General features: G+C 36.6%; 1 protein-coding gene across 13 annotated transcripts in view; it reads left to right on the plus strand.

The window, feature by feature from the left end:
* Positions 1-17599, plus strand: part of CEP112 (centrosomal protein 112) — a 549518-nt gene that overhangs the window by 412204 nt on the left and 119715 nt on the right. Inside the window, exon 22 of one of the 13 annotated variants that reach the window (XM_073005115.1) lies at positions 2247-11048. The exons of the other annotated variants lie outside the window; for them this stretch is intronic. Within the exon in view, the coding sequence (XP_072861216.1) occupies positions 2247-2339 (93 nt within the window). The 3' untranslated portion in view covers positions 2340-11048. Of the gene's footprint in view, positions 1-2246; positions 11049-17599 lie in introns of those variants that run through there. 13 annotated transcript variants of the gene reach the window in all.

Genomic DNA, 17599 nt, shown 5'->3' on the forward strand with positions numbered 1-17599 from the left:
TTTCCATGAGGCAGTGAAGGCAGAATAACAACCTGGCCAGGGCTGAGTAGAAGAAAATATCAGGTTTAAGACTTCAGAAATATCCAGGTAATGTGCAAAACCATTGCACCGAAAAATCACAAGCTACATGCAGTGATAGATTACAGGAGATGGCCACCATATGTATTTCTTTCTATTTCTTGGTTTTTCTACAATGAGCAGTTATTTACTTAAGAAAACCCATCTTTATTGAAGTATAATTTACATTGGGAGACATTTTTGTTTTGTGTCGGGTTCAGTGATTTTTAACAGATTTACAGAATTCTACACCAACACCACAACCTGAATTTACTTTTATAATCAAAAGAAAATGAGTATTATTTTTAAAAGTCCTCTTATTACAGCAGTAAAACGGTTGTTGGCAAGTTGAATAGAAGGGACAGGGTCAAATTTCAGGTCATTAAGGAAAGACTAGGTAGTCACCAAGGAGCTCAGTAAATATTTCTTGAACTAATAAGGAAATGAAAATGAAGGCAGAGGGTAGAGATTACCTTTCAAGAAATGTGCCTGTGAAGGAAGGAAAGAAGCTTGCAGCCTCAAATCTACCTACCATGCTTCCTCAAGCATCTGTACCTTTGCACGTCACTTCAGTCATCTGAAACTTTCTTCTCTCTCTTTCAGTCACTTGATTCGTATTCATTCCTAGCTGCATAGCCATAGACAAGTTTTTTATCTGCTATGTCTCTCGGTTTCAGTGAGGATAATAGTGCCTACCACAGAGTTTTTGAGAGGTTTAGATTTGTTTATATGTGTAACATATTTAGCAAATATGTGTCAATACAGTAAGAGAAAAGAAAACATTACTTATTTTGTTGTTGTTGCTATCATTATCGTTGTCATCATCATCATCATCATCATCATTACCCTTTAATATTCACCTCCTTATGGAAGTCTTCTCTCATGTAGGGCATCTCATATTTTTTCCTTAATAACACCCTGTGCAGATCTCTTTCATGACACTTATTATGCAGTATTTTATTTATTCACTCATCCATCTCTTCCCTCCCCAAGTGCATTAAATCTTTTACTTCTGTAAACATACAGTGCCTAAGCCAGAGAAGGTCCTCAAAGTAAATGTTTCCGAAACTAACACAGTGCAGAGAGGTGTATCAGGGTTTCAGAAAGGGGTGTGTGTGTGTGTTTGTGCGTGTGTGTGTGTGTAATAGAGGGGTCTTTGAGTTTTCTAATTCTTGAGTCACTTTGAGTAATTTCTATCATTTAAGAGATTTATCCATTTTGTTTAAATTCTCAAACATTTGTAAATATGATGTTCATATTTTCTTATTACCCTATTAATGTCTACAGAATCTGATAGTAATATCCCCTGTCTCTATTTCTGATATTGGTAATTTGTATCTTCTTTTTCAGACCTATCCATCTGGAAATTTATCAGTTTTATTGTTCTTTTTTTTTTTTTTTTTTTTTTTTTTTTTGAGGCGGAGTCTTCACTCTGTCGCCCAGGCTGGAGTGCAATGGCGCGATCTCAGCTCACTGCAAGCTCCGCCTCCCAGGTTCACGCCATTCTCCTGCCTCAGCCTCCCGAGTAGCTGGGACTACAGTGCCCGCCACCTCACTCGGCTAATTTTTTGTATTTTAGTAGAGACGGGGTTTCACCGTGTTAGCCAGGATGGTCTCGATCTCCTGACCTCGTGATCCGCCCGCCTCGGCCTCCCAAAGTGCAGGGATTACAGGCGTGAGCCACCGCGCCCGGCCAATTTTATTGTTCTTAAAGAACCAGCTTTTGGTTTCATTAATTTTTCTCTATTGTTTTCCTCTTTTCTAATTCATTGATTTCAACTCTTATATTTATTTTCTTTCTTTTGCTTACTTGGTCTTTAATTTGCTATTCTTTTTCAGGTTGCTTCAATTGAAAGCTTATACTACTTACTTTTGAACTCCCTTCTTTGCTAATAAAAGAATTCAGAAGCTAAAAATTTCCTCTAAGTACTGATTTAGCTGCATTCTACAAATATATGCTTCCATTTTCATTCATTTCAAAATATTTTCTAACTTCCTTTGCAATTTGTTTTTTTTCAGGGACAGGGTCTTGCTGTGTTGCCCAGGCTGGAGAGCAGTGCCACTATCACAGCTCACTGTAACCTCAAACTCCTGGGCTCAAGTAGCCTCCCATCTCCCAACTCCCAAGTAGCTAGGAATACAGACATGTACCACCACACCTGGCTAATTTAAAAATTTTTTTTTCTTAGATATGGAGTCTCACTATGTTGCCCAGGCTCGTCTTGAACTTCTGGCCTCAAGCAATTCTCCTGCCTTGGCCTCCCAATGCACTGGGATTATAGACATGAGCTACCATGCCTAGCCACGATTCTTTCTTTGACTCAAATATTAGTATATGTTTATATTTTACTTTACAAAAATTAAAATAAATTTCTGTTACGGATTTCTAATTTAATTTCTTTATGATCAGAGCATTTACTCTGTATGAGATCAGTCCTTTTTAATTTACTGAAATTTATTTTATGACGCTGAATATGGTCTATCTTGATTATTAGTCAAGTAGGTTGATAGCAGTTTTCGAATTATCTATATCCTCACTAATATGGTCTACTTGTCCTACCAATTCCTGTGAAAGGAGTTTTGAATTATCTTCAGTTGTCATTTGTGAATTTGCCTTTTTGTCCTTTAATTTCTCTCAGGTTTTGTTTCATGTATTTTGAAGCCCTTAAAATTAGGTACATACATATTTAGGATTATTATGTCATTTTCATGAATTAAGTTTTTATCATTCTGAAATGCCCCTCTTTATCTCTACAGAGATACAGAGCAGCTTCTTCGTTCTGGAATCCACTTTGTTTGATATTCATATGTTGACTCCACTTTTCTTATGATTACTATTTGCATTGTACATCTTTTGTCATCCTGTTAATCTTAACCTTTTTAAAAAGATTTTTAAGTGTTTATCTTGAAAGCACCATGTAGTTAAATTTTTTTTTTTTTTTTTTGAGACAGAGTGTCACTCTGTCACCCAGGCTGGAGTGCAGTGGCGCGAACTTGGCTCACTGCAAGCTCTACCTCCCGAGTTCACGCCATTCTCCTGTCTCAGCCTCCCTAGTAGCTGGGACTACAGGTGCCCACCACCACGCCCAGCTAATTTTTGAACTTTTAGTAGAGACGGGGTTTCACCGTGTTAGCCAGGATGGTCTCGATCTCTTGACCTCATAATCCACCTGCCTCAGCCTCCCAAAGTGCTGGAATTACAGGCGTGAGCCACCACGCCCAGCCCGTAGTTAAACTTTTTTTAAAAAACACAGTCTGATAAGCTTTGCCAATTAGTTGGAATTTTTAGGGTACTTATATTTAACATAGTTATTGATGTTGTTAGGTTTTAACTTACCATTTTGCTATTTCTTTTCTATTGGTTTCTTCTTTCTCCTCTTTTCCTACCTTATATTGAATTAACTATTTCTTAAAATTTTATTTTATTTCTACTATTAGCTTATTAGCTGTACCTTTTCACTGTTGGTTTTTATAGTTGTTGATCTAGGTTTTATTATATACATCTTAATTACAGTCTATCTTCACCTACTGTTGTACCAGATCATATAAAATGTAAGTTTCTTAAAAGTATACTTCCATTTCCCCATTCATATTCTGTATTTCTACAAGTATTACAACCTCGCAATATACTCCTGTTGTTATTGCTTTAAGTATTCAATTGTCTTTTAGAGAAATTTTAATGTGAGAATAAAAAGTAATTTATATTTACATGCATTTTTTATGTCCAGTACTATTTATTCCCTTGGTTTCATCCGGGTTTCCATTTAATATCATGTCCATCTGCCTGAGCAACTTATTTCAACCTTTTTCGTAGTGCGCATCTACTGGTGAAAAATTCTCTCCAATTTTTCTTTGAATATGTGTGCTTTTCACTTTCAGTTTGGAAAGATAGTTTCACTGGATATGCATTTCTAGATTAACAGTTTTTTTCCAATTTCCGCCCTTTAAAGATTCATTGTGTTGTTCTCTGACTTGCCTAGTTTCAGATGAGAAATCTTCATTGATTCCTCTCTTTTTAATGTATCTGTTTTCTCTGGCTGCTTATAAGATTTTATATTTATTTCTGTTCTTTGCAATTTTATTATGTTATGCCTTGATTTGGTTTTCTCTGTATTTATCTTGGTTTTTTGTTTTTTTTGTTTGTTTGTTTGACGATCTTTTAGACTTGTGGTCTTAGAGGTTTTTTTTTTTTTTCATTTTGGAAAATTTTCAGCCATTCCATCTGCAAATATTTTTCCAAACCTCTTTCTCCTTCTGCGATACAACTGCACATATGTTAGATGAAGTGATACTATATCAGAGATATCTGCAAGTATTCAATAAATTTATTCCTTGTCTCTCTGGGAACCATTTGGATATTTAAAATGTTATTTCTAGGTTAATTTCCAGTTTCTTCTCTGGCATGTAAGGTGCTTGGAAGTTGCCACTCATCCTAACAACAAGTAAAAAGCAGAAAAAAAAGACTGAAAAATCAACATTTTTTATATTTATCAGAGAAGTAAACTCACAGGGCAAACTGCTGCCCCCAAATTTGGAGAGACAGTTGATTTTTATGTGTGATATAAGATAAAGGTCCAATTTTATTCTGTTACATATAGAAATCCAGCTTTCCCAGCACTATTTATTAAAGAGACTATCTTTTACTCATTGTGTTTTCTTGTTGCCCTTGCTGAAAATTAGTTGGCCATATATGTTTGGATTTATTTCTGGGTTCTCTATACTGTTCTACTAGTCTAGGCATCTGTTTCTATATCAGTACAATACAATTTTGGTTGCCATAGCTTTGTAATACAATTTTAAATCAAGATTTGTGATGCCTCCAACTTCATTTTTCTCAAAATTGCATTGGCTATCTGGGGTCTTTTGTGGGTCCTTATGAATTTTAGGATTTTTTTTTTCTATTTCTCTGAAGACTGTCATTGAAATTTTCATAGGGTTTTCATTGAATCTATATATCCCTGTGGGAGTAGTATGGACATTTAAAAAATATTAATTCTCCCAATCCATGAGCATGGAATATCTTCTCATGTATTTGTGTTTTTATTAACTTTGTTCAATTGATTTTATTAATTTTGTTTTTTGTTTTGTTTTGTTTTTTTGAGACAGAGTCTTGCTCTGTCGCCCAGGCTGGAGTGCAGTGGTGCAATCTCAGCTCACTGCAAGCTCCACTTCCCAGGTCCACGCCATTCTCCCGTCTCAGCCTCCTGAGTAGCTGGGACTACAGGCGCCCGCCACCACTCCCAGCTAATTTTTTTTTTTTTTTTTTTTTTGGTGTGTTTTTAGTAGAGACGGGGTTTCACTATTTTAGCCAGGATGGTCTCAATCTCCTGACCTCATGATCCGCCCACCTCAGCCTCCCAAAGTGTTGGGATTACAGGCGTGAGCCACCATGCCCGGCCTCATTAATGTTTTATAGTTTTCAGTGTACAGGTCTTTCCTTGGTTAAATTTATTCCTAAGTATTTTATTTTATTTATTTAATTTTTTGGGTTTTTTTTTTTTTTGAGACGGAGTCTCACTCTCTCGCCCAGGCTGGAGTGCAGTGGCGCTATCTCAGCTCACTGCAAGCTCTGCCTCCTGGGTTCACGCCATTCTCCAGTCTCAGCCTCCCGAGTAGCTGGGATTACAGGCGCCCGCCACCTCGCCCGGCTAGTTTTTTGTATTTTTTAGTAGAGATGGGGTTTCACCATGTTAGCCAGGATGGTCTTGATCTCCTGACCTCGTGATCCCCTGTCTCAGCCTCCCAAAGTGCTGGGATTACAGGCTTGACTTTTTTTTTATGTGATTGTAAATGAGATTGTTTTCTCAATTTCTTTTTTGGCTACATTGTTATGTATAGAAATGTCATAAATTTTTATATGTTGATTTTATGTCCTGCAACTTTACTGAGTTAATTTATTCTATCTAATAGTTTTATTGTGTGAAATCTTTGGGATTTTTTACATATAGGATCATGTCATCTGTAAATAGAGATAATTTTACTTCTTTTTAATCCAGCTTGAATACCTGTTATTTCTTTTTATTGTCTAATTCTTCTTCATAGCACCTCCAGTACTCTGCTAAGTAGAAGTGGTAAGAGTGGGCATCCTTACCTTATACCAGATCTTAGAGAAAAAGCTTTCAGTTTCTCTCCATTGATGATGAGGTTAGCTGTGCGTTTTACTCAAATAGCCTTTATTATGTTGAAGAGCTTTCCTTCTATATCTAAACTGTTAAAAATTTTTATCAAATCAGACATTGAGATTTATTGAATGCTTTTTTGTTGATTGATATGATCATGTGGTTTGTTAATGTGATATATCACATTGATTGATTTGTGTATATTAAACCAGCCTTGCATGTCAGGGGTAAAACCCACTTAATCATGATGTATTAATGTGTTGTTGAATTTGGTTTGCTAATATTTTATTGAAGACTTTTGCATCAATGTTCTTCAGAACTGTTGGCCTGTAGTTTTCCTATGTTGCTCTGTCTGGCTTAGGTATCAAGGTAATGCTGCCTCATAAAATGTGTTAGGAAGTAGTGTTGACCCTTGAACAACACAGGTTTGAACTGCATGGATCTACTTATCTGCAGCTTTTCTTCTGCCTCTGCCACTCCTGACACAGCAAGACCAACTCTGTTTCCTTCTTCTCAGCCTACTCAACAGGAAGATGTCAAGGATGAAGACCTTTAGGATGATCTACTTCCCACTTAATGAATATTAAATATATTTTCTCTCTTTTATTATTTTTATAACATTTTCTTTTCTCTAGCTTACTTTACTGTAAGAATAAAGTATAGAATAAATGTAATATATAAAATATGTGTTAATTGATTGTTTATGTTATCAGTAAGGCTTCCAATCAACAGGTGGCTGTTAGTAGTTAAGTTTTGGGGTAATCAAATGTTGCATGCAGGTTTTTTACTGCATTTTGGTGGTGATCAGCACCACTAACCCCCATGTTTTTCAAGGGTCAACTGTATTATCCAGCTCTTTCTTTTGGAGGCATTTAAGAAGTATTAATTATTTTTCAAAAGTTTGATAGAATTCAGCCATGAAGCCATCTGGTCTTGGGCTTTTCTTTCTTGGGAGATTTTAAATTATTACTTCAATCTCTTCCTTTGTTATTGGCCTGTTCAAGCTATTTCTTTTTTATTCAACCTTCTTCAGTTATATTTTCCTAGGAATTAATCTGTTTACCCCAGATGATCAACTATGTTGATATATAATTGTTAATAATAGTCCTTTATGATCTGTTTCATTTCTGAGAACATCTGTTGTAATGTCTCCACTTTCATATCTGAGTTTATATATTTGAATTTTCTCTTTCTTTCTTTTTTTAGCTAGTCTAACTAAGGCTTTATCAATTTTGTTCATTTTTTCAAAAACCAACTCTTAGTTTTATTGTTTTTTTTGTGTGTGTGGTTTTTCTATTCTCTATTTGAGTTATTTCTTTTCTGGTATTTATGAATTTCCATCCTTCTGATAACTTTGGGTTTAATTTGTTCATTTTCTAATTCTGTGAAGCATAATGTTAGGCTATTTGGGATCTTCTTTTTTAATGTAGACATTTATTGCTATAAATTTCTCTTATGGGAAGTTTATGCTTTTGGGCATCCCGTAGGTTTTGGTATGTCGTGTTTTCATTATCATTTGTCTCAAGATAGTTTTCAATTTTTCTTTTGATTTCTTCTTTGATCCATTGGTTATTCAGAGCCAGTTATTTAATTTCCACATATTTGTGAATTTTCCAAAATTAATTCTGTTATTGATTTCTAATGTTATACCATTGTGGCCAGAAATAATGCTTGACATGATTTTGATCTTCTTAAATTTAAGACTTGTTTTATGGCCCACCATATGATCTATACTGGAGAATGTTCTATGTGCACTAAAGGAGAATCTGTATTTTGCTGCTGTTAGATAGAAAGTTATATATAGCCCATTTTGTCTAAAGCACAATTCAATTTCAGTATTTCTCTTTTAATTTTCTGTCTTATTGGTCTGTCTGTTGTTGATAGGAGGTATTGAAGTCCCCACTATTATTGTATTGCTATCTATTTCTCCCTTTGTGTCCATTAATATTTGCTTTATATATTTAGGTACTCTAACGTCTAATGTCTAATGTGTTCTAATGTCTAATACATATTTACACTTGTTATATCCTCTTGATGAATGTCCTCTTTATCATTAGTGTCCTTCTTTGTCTCTTATGAAAGTTTTTGACTTGATGTCCATTTTAAATCTAAATATAGCCACTCCTGTTCTCTTTTTTTTAACCATTTACATGGAGTGTCTTCTTCCCTCCCTTCACTTTCAGCCTATGTATATCCTTAAAGCTAATGTGGGTCTCTCATAGGAAGCATATAATTGGGTCTTGATTTTTTATTCATTAAACCACTCTGTGTCTTTGGATTGGAAAATTTAATCCATTTATAATTACTGACATTTAAGTACTTACTATGGCTGTGCTGTTTATTGTCTTCTGGTTGTTTTGTATATCCTTTGTTCCTTTTTTCCTTATTTGCCATCATGATTTGGTGGTTTTCTATAGTGATAGATTTTATTCTTTTTTCTTAATTTTTTGTGTATCTGCTGTAGTGTTTTGCTTTGTGGTTGCCACAAAGCTTACATAAAACATCTTATAGTTATGTAATAATTGACTATTTTACACTGATAACAACTTAATTTTTGCCACATACAAAAACTCTAAACATCCTTCGTCCTGCTTGATCTAGTCTGCTGTTGAAGCTCTCTGTTGTTATTTTAAAATTTCATTTATTGACTTCTTTAGGTCCAAGATTTCTGTTGGTTCTTTGTTATGATACCTATCTGTTGAATTTCTCATTCAGATCATAAACTGATTGATATCATCAAATTGTCTCTCTATGTTCTCTTGTATTTTTTTTGAGTTTCCTTTTCTTATTTTGAATTCCTTTTCAGACAATTCATAACTTTTCTTTTCTTTGGGGTCAGTTACTAAAGAATTATTGTGTTCTTTGGTGGTGTCATATATCCTTCCTTTTTCATGTTTCTTGTGTTTCTGAATTGATATCTTCACATCTGATGAAACAGTCACCACTTCCAAACTTTACAGAGTTACTTTCATAGGAAAAGACTTTCATCTGCAGATAGGCCTTAATGTGCTGGTTGAAAAGGGTGTGCTGGCCCTGCTTCTGAATAAACGCAGTGGTCAAGCCTCCCTGCAGCTTCTTCAGCTATGATCAGTACCACAGATGACCGAGGGCACCTCAGTGCCCTAGGCTATAAGAGTTTAGGGCAGCAATGGCAGCAACAGACTATGAGAGTTGACAGTAGCAGGGACTCTTGAGGTCCTTCTGTTTAAATGTTCCCCACAATAGAGACTCTTAGCTGAGGGAAACTCTCTTGGTATTGGGTCTAACATGGCTTGCAAGCAGCCATAGCAGTTTCATAGCACTTTTGTGAGTCTTGCCTCCAGGAGCTTGACCAGGTTCTCACCATGAATGTTGTGGAAAAAACCATTTGTGCTTCTGGCAGGGGGAGGAGAAAAGTGACCATTGTGAAATACACCAGAGCACTTATGTTGCCCTTCACAAAGCCTACCAAGAAAAACTGTTTTACAAGCACCTAAATTATTGGGGATTTTTCAGAGCCTAACCAATCTGGAGGAAGGGAGATAACCACCTACAGCCAACTCTAGCCTTCTATGTCGGGGATGGAAAATGCACAAGTCCAGCTGTATCAAGTAATCACTTTGGATGTAGTGGCCTAAACATACCAATTAAAAGACAGAGATTGTGAGAGTGGATCAAAAAATAAGACCCAACCATATATTGCCTCCAAGAAACCTGCTTTAAATATAAGACCTATATAGGTTTAAAGTAAATGGATCAAAAAAAAAAAAATACCATGCTCACACTAAACAAAAGAAAGAGTTAGTGGTTATATTAATTTCAGATAGAGCAGACTTTAGGACAAAGAAAGTTATCAGGGATGTGGTAGCCATTACATGATGATAAACGGTTTAATTCTCCAGGAAGACATATCAATCCTTAACAGGTGTGTATGTACCTAACAGAACATCAAAATACATGAGGCACAAAAAACAAAAACAAACAAACAAAAACTATTTGAGGCAAAAACTGATAGAACTGCAAGGAGAAATAAATGAATCTACTATTATAGTTGTAGACTTTAATACCCACTATCATAAAAGGACAGATCCAGAAGGCAGAAAAATCAGTAAGGACATAGAATCAACTGGAAATAATGGATATCTTGGACTACTTCATCCAACAGCAGCAGCATACACATTCTTTGCACCTCACATGGACCATTCCCCAAGATAGACTACATTCTGGGCCATAAAACATATCTTAACAAATTTAAAAGAATAGAAATCATACAATATCTGATATCAGACCACAGTGAAACTAAACTAGAAATCAACAGAAAGATAGCTGGAAATCCCCAAATACTTTGGGATTATATAACACACTTTAAAAATCACATGGGTCGAAGAAGAAATCTCAATATAAATTTAAAAATATTTTGGGCTAAATGAAACCACAACTTACCAAAATTTATGTGATATGGAGAAAGCAGTGATTAAAGAGAAATTTATAGCATAGAATGTATTTATTAGACAAGAATATCTAAAATCAATAGCCTAAGCTTTCATTTGGGAAGCAAGAAAAAGAAGAGCAAATTAAATTCAGAGTAGCAGAAGAAAGGAAATAATAAAAATAGAGCAGAACCGAGGGCAGTGTCATGTAACTGTAACCCCAGCTACTTGGGACGCTGGGGAATCCCTTGAGCCTAGGAGTTTGAGTCCAGCCTGAGCAACATAGTGAGACCCTGTCTTTAAAAAAAAAAAAAAAAAAAATTAAAAAGAATTAGAGCAGAAATCAATGAACTTGAAAACAGGAAATCAATAGGGAAAATCAATGAAACCAAAAGCCAGTTCTTTGAAAAGATCAATAGATTTGATAGGCTTTAGCCATGCAAACTAAGAAAAAAAGAAAGAGAATATAAATTACTAATAAAAGTAATGAAAAATGGGATATCACTGAAGAGCCCATGAGCATTGTAAAGATAATAAATAAATACCATGATCAATTCTATGCTTATAGATTTGATAACCTAGACACAATCTGCCGAAAACACAATCTGCCAAAACTCACACAGGAAGAAAAAGATAATCTGAATGGATATCTCTATTAAGGCAATTGAATCAATAATTAATGACCCTCCTTTTTCAAAACAGAATACATCAGGCCTACATGGATTCAATGCTAAATTCTGCCAAACTTTTAAGGAAGAAATTATACCAATCCTCTACAATCTATTTCAAAAGATAAAAGCAGAGGAAATAATTCCTAACTCATCCTGTGAGGTCAGCGTTTACCCTGATACCAAAACCAGACAGAAACATTATAAGACAAGAAAACTACAGACCATTATATTCCATTAACATAAATGAAAAAATCTTTAACAAAATTTTAGCAAATTGAATCTAAAATGTACAAAAAGAATTATACACCACAGCCAGGTGGGATGTATCCCAGGTATGCAGGGCTGTCTCAACAATTTGAAGATCAGCGAATGTAATCAATCACGTCTATGTGATCACATGATCATATTAATAGATGTGGAAAAATCATTTGATAAAATTCAGCAGCCATTCATGAAAAAAAAAATCTCAGCAAACTAGGAATAGAGGAGAACTCCCTCAACTTGATAAAGAACATCTACAAAAAACCTAGAGCTAACATTGTATTTCATGGTGAGAAACTAGAAGCTTTCTCTTTAAGATCAGAAACACGGCATTGATTGTGATTCCCCTCTCACCACTCCTTTTCAACATCAAAGAAATCTTAGTTAATGCAATACACAAGAAAAGGAAATAAGAGGTATACAGATTGGAAAGGAAGAAATAGAACTGTCTTTGTTTTCAAACAGCATGATTGTCTGTGTGGAGAATCCAAAAGAATTGACACTCTTGGAACTGATTAGTGATTATAGCAAGTTTACAGGATGCAAGGTTAGTGTATAAAAATCAACTGCTTTCATTTATACCAGCAATGAATAAGTGGAATTTTAAACTAAAAACACAATACTATTTACATTAGTACCCTCAAAATTAAATACTTAGATATATGTCTATAATAACTGTCCCTGACTTACAAAGGTTCAACTTAAATGATTTTTTTTGACTTTACGATGAGTTTATTGAGGTATCAAATGCATCTTCTACTTAAGAAATTTTGTACTTACAACAAATTTGTCGGGGTGAAATGCCTTTGCAAGTCAAGAACCATCTGTATGTATGAGATCTATATGATGAAAACTGTAGAATTCTGATGAAAGAATCAGAGAAGAATTAAATCAAAGAACAACTAAATGAGCACTTACCTCGTTTATTTCCCTTCTCTTTGGGTCACAGTCCTCTGCTTCCTGTTGCCTAATATCCTAAATCAGTTTCTCCTTTGTTTTGTCCAGTTTTCTTGTTGTTTGCTGTGGCAGATAAAATGTGGTCCCAGTTACTTCATCACAGCCAGGGCAGCAGTCATGAATTTTATTGTTTTACAAATTTGCACATTTATTTTGAAGTAAAACACAGATATTTTCAAGTATGAATGTTCTGTAAATATTTTAAATTAAATATAAATATTTGTTATAAATTTTCTAAATATTTTTGCTGGTTGGATGGTGCAGAATTTTACCAGGCTGGCCATGACTAGATTCATAGTGTTGCATGAAAGGGGACTCCATCCAGACTCCAAGAGAGGGTTCTTGGATCTTGCGCAAGAAAGAATTCAGGGTTGAGTCTGCAAAGTAAAAGCAAATTTATTAAGAAAATAGAAGAATAAAAGAATGGTTACTCCACAGACAGAGCAGCCCTGAGGGCTGCTGGTTGCCCATTTTTATGGTTATTTCTTGATTATATGCTAAACAAGGGGTGGATTATTCATGCCTCCCCTTTTTAGACCATATAGGGTCACTTCCTGTTGTTGCCATAACATTTATAAACTGTCATGGTGCTGGTGGGAGTGTAGCAGTGAGGATGACCAGAGGTCACTCTCGTCGCCATCTTGATTTTAGTGGGTTTTGGCCAGCTTCTTTACTGCAACTTGCTTTATCAGCAAGGTCTTTATGACCTGTATCTTGTGCCTACCTCCTATCTCATTCTGTGACTTAGACTGTCGTAACCTCCTGGAAATGTAGCTCAGTAGGTCTCCACCTCATTTTACCCAGCCCCTATTCAAGATGGAGTTGCTTTGGTTCATACACTTCTGACAATAGTGTTCCAAGAGGGTTCAAATAGATGCCTACAAAGCTTTTGAATAGAAAGTACTGCATAATTTTCTGAGCTTTATGCCATGTTTCAAGAATCTGGGAAACATTCTTGCTTTCTTTCATCCTAAAACAACTATTTTATTCAGACACTTACACTATTACATTTTAAAGATATTTGAAGATTTTAAAGACATAGCTATTATATTTTAAAAATATCATTGTAAGATCTGGGTTTGCCTTAAATATAAATATTTTAGACAAATCTCTTAATTTTCTTCTCTCCAAATCACCTTCCTGGAAATCATGAATGCCTGAACCTTCACCATTAATGGTAGGAAATGGAAAATAAAGGAATGAAGGACTCTTTAAAAATTGAGGCATAATGCAAAGAAAAAGGTAGCACATTAAGATAATTACCAACCATGGACACTTTTGTAAATTGGTCGTATTTTCCACCTTTCTAATTGAGTTTTAAACCCAAGATTTTGTTAGGAATTACACAGGAAAAGTGAACCAATACATTGGGCTCTTTAATAAGGAGAATGATCTGAGGAAGCAGCCCTAGAAAAACAGATGAGAACTGAGTACTGTCTGGAGGAGGATGGGCACAACCAATCAGAAATGGCAACAGTGAGAAAGAACCAAAGATGAAAATAACAACCACCAGTACTACTACTACTATTTCTCCTACTACTTTGCTCACTTCAAAATTGTGGTTTCATCCTTTTCTGTTATATATTTGTTTAGGTTATGCCGCTGGTAGTTGTTTGAAAATTGTGTTTCTATATACAAATGATAGCTATAAAAATAAGACTTGGTTTAAAATAACTAAGCCTTCCTTTAAGCAGGGAAATGAAATGTACACTCAGTACCATCTTGATACTAAAACTTTTCAAAAAATGCTTTAGGGACAGTTTGCCTGATAAGTTAGCCATGAATTTTCAACCACGATAAACTAAAGCTGTTTAGATTTATATAAGAGGGGTTCAGGAATTCAGGCAGCTATGATTTAGGCTCAAGTAACTATTAATAGTAAAAACCTCAAAAGTTGATCAATTAATTTTATTCCTTCGGTTACTCTTATTCTCCAAAGTACTGATTTTACTTTGTTTAGCTGTTAGCAAGTTCCAAATGTGTTTCTGTATTACAGACTGGCCTCATTTTAAATTCAGCTTTAGCAGTTTCGAGTGGGTCCTGATGCTTCCTGGAGTCCTGGGACTCATACTGGATTTCTCTCTTTTCCCTTTCCTCCTTATTTTAGATGACTATTTTATGCCTTCCTTCACTTCTGAAATTTCCCAAAGATGTTTCCTACCATCCTCATGCTCAGCTGATGAATCTTTCTTCCTGCTTTGTAGAGATAATGAGAGCGATTGGAAGCTCCCATCGCTGTTCCTGGGGAATCATTTGCCTTGACTTCCAGCAAAGGCCATCTCTTCCCCTCGTGCTCGAGGTCCCACCCCATAGTAGTTGGCTTGGGCTGCTGTAACAGAACACCACATACTAGGTGGCTTAAAACATGAAAATTCATTCTCTCACAACTCTAGAAGCTAGAAGCCCAAGATCAAGGTGGTGTCAGGATTGCTTTCTGGTGAGGCCTCTCGCTGCATTCTTACTGTTTCTTTACAAGGCATTTCCTGTGTGTGTGTACAGAGAGACAGGCAGAGAGAGATGGGTGTCTCTTCCTCTTCTTATAATGACACCCATCCTCTTGGAGTAGGGCCCCACCCTTATGACCTCATTTTACCTTAATTGCCTCGCCAAAGGCCCTATCTCCAAATACAGTCAAATTGGGGTTTAGGGTTGCAACATAACATAGGAATTTGGGGAGGACACAGTTCACTCCATGACATATCCCTCCCCTTAACTCAAGGACATGTCTCTAGGAAAGCTCTAGCATCATCTGGTTTTTCCCCCCTCTCTACTGCTAGATCTTTCCTATCGGCCTACGAACATGCTGTTAATTTCCTCAGCTTACCAAAAAACAAAACAAATCATCTCTCTATTTACCCATTTCTCGGGTAGCTTCCATCTCATTTCTCACCTTCCTTTATAATAAAATTCTGAACAAATTCCAGTGCCTCTCCTCTCTGAACTTCCTTTAATCCAGCTGTCATGTCTCCCACTACAACAAAATTTCTTTTATCCTTATCACCAGTGATCTCCATGTTGCCAAACTGATGTGATCAATTCTCAGGCCTCAATTTCTATGGCCTCCCCATAGCATTTGACACAGCTGAGTAGTCCTTGAAACACTTTTCTTCACTTGGCTCAGGATGACATATTATCCTGATTTCTTTCTTTTCTTTCTTTTTTTTTTTTTTTTTTTTTTTTTTTTTGAGACAGAGTCTTGTCAGGCAGGCTGGAGTGCAATGGCATGATCTCAGCTCACTGCAGCCTCCACTTCCCAGGTTCAAGTGATCCTCCTCCCTCAGCTTCCCAAGTCACTTGAATTGCAGGCACCCGCCACCAGCTAATTTTTTTGTATTTTTAGTAGAGACGGGGTTTCACCATGTTGGTCAGGCTGGTCTCGAACTCCTGACCTCAGGTGATCCACCTGCCTTGGCCTCCCAAAGTGCTGGGATTACAGGCATGAGCCACAAGCCTATCCTGATTTCTTGACTCTCTGGCTATTACTTCTGTTTCCTCCTCATGTCCCAGCCTCCTAACATTTGCAGGCCCAGGGCTGAGTATACTTAGACCTCTGCTTTGTTGTGTGTATGCCTGGGATCTCATCCAGTATATACACTGGAAATCTTGGGATCTTATCCAGTAGCATGGTTTCACACACCCTGTATGAACTGATGACTTCTGAATTTAAAGTTTTAACCTAGACCTTAAACCATAAACTCGAGACTTGAATACCCAAATACTTCAATACTGCACATTTAATAGGCATCTCCAAGTTTAATAAGTACAAACTGATCTCTTGATCTTCTCTGCAAAAACCTATTTCACCTATAGTTTTTCCCATGTTAGGTAATGACAACTTCATTCATCTAATTGCTTAGGACAAAAATCTTGAAGTCATCCTTGACTCATCTCTTTCCATTATACAGTATATCCAGTTGGTTCTACTTTCTAATTTTTCTCCAAATCTGACCCCTTCTCACCACCTCCTCTATTGCCATCCTAGATTATTTGCAGTACCCTCCTAACTGTCTTATTTGCTTCATTCTTGCCCCAAACAAAAGCTGGAGTGGCCCTATTAATACCTATGTCAAATCATGTATTTCTCCTATACTGAAACCCTGAAATGGTTTGGGTGTGTGTCCCCGCCCAAATCTCAGGTCAAATTGTAATCCCCAGTGTTGGACTGTGGGGCCTGGTAGGAAGTGGTTGGATCATGGGGGCGGATTTCCCCCTTGGTGCTGTTCTTATGACAGTGAGTGAGTTGTCATGGGATCTGGATGTTTGGAAGTGTGTAGTATCTCCCCACCTCTCTTTCTCCCGCTCTGGGCATGTGAAGATATGCATGTTTCCCCTTAACCTTCCACCACGATTGCAAGTTACCTGAGGCCTCCCCAGCCATGCTTCCTGTATAGCCTGCAGAACCATGAGACAGTTAAACCTCTTGTCTTTATAAATTACCCAGACTCAGGTATTTCTCTTTTTATTATTTGTATTTATATATTTTTTTTTCTTTTTCAACTTTTATTTTAAGTTCTGGGGTACATGTGCAGGATGTGCAGGTTTGTTACATAGTAAACATGTGCCATGGTGGTTTACTGCACAGGTCAACCCATCACCTAGGTATTAAGACCAGCATGCATTGGTTATTCTTCCTGATGCTCTCCCTCCCTGCAACCCTTACAGGCTCCAGTGGGTCCTGCCCCAATGTGTCCATGTGTTCTCACTGTTCAGCTCCCACTTACAAGTGAGAACATGCGGTGTTTGGTTTATAGCAGTGCGGGAATGGACTAACACAAACCCCTTCAGTGACTCTCTGTTTCACTGATCTTAAAAGCCAAATTCCTTACAATGACATTCAATGCCGTGCAGGACCTGGTTCTCTCACAGCCCTGTGTTGTCTGAGGGAGCCAATGTTCCACTGGTTACACTGATCCAACCACACTGGCCTTTACTCTGATTTTTTTTTTTTTTTTTTTTTTTTTGGCGAGAGAGGATTGCTATGTTGCCCAGGCTGCAGTGCAGTGGTGTGATCTTGGCTCACTGCAACCTCCACCTCCTGGTTCAAGTGATTCTCTTGCTTCACCCTCCTGAGTAGCTGGGATTACAGGTGTGCACTACCACACCTGGCTAATTGTTGTATTTTTGG

The sequence above is a fragment of the Chlorocebus sabaeus genome, chromosome 16 (genome assembly GCF_047675955.1).
Source record: "Chlorocebus sabaeus isolate Y175 chromosome 16, mChlSab1.0.hap1, whole genome shotgun sequence".
Lineage (NCBI taxonomy): Eukaryota > Metazoa > Chordata > Mammalia > Primates > Cercopithecidae > Chlorocebus > Chlorocebus sabaeus.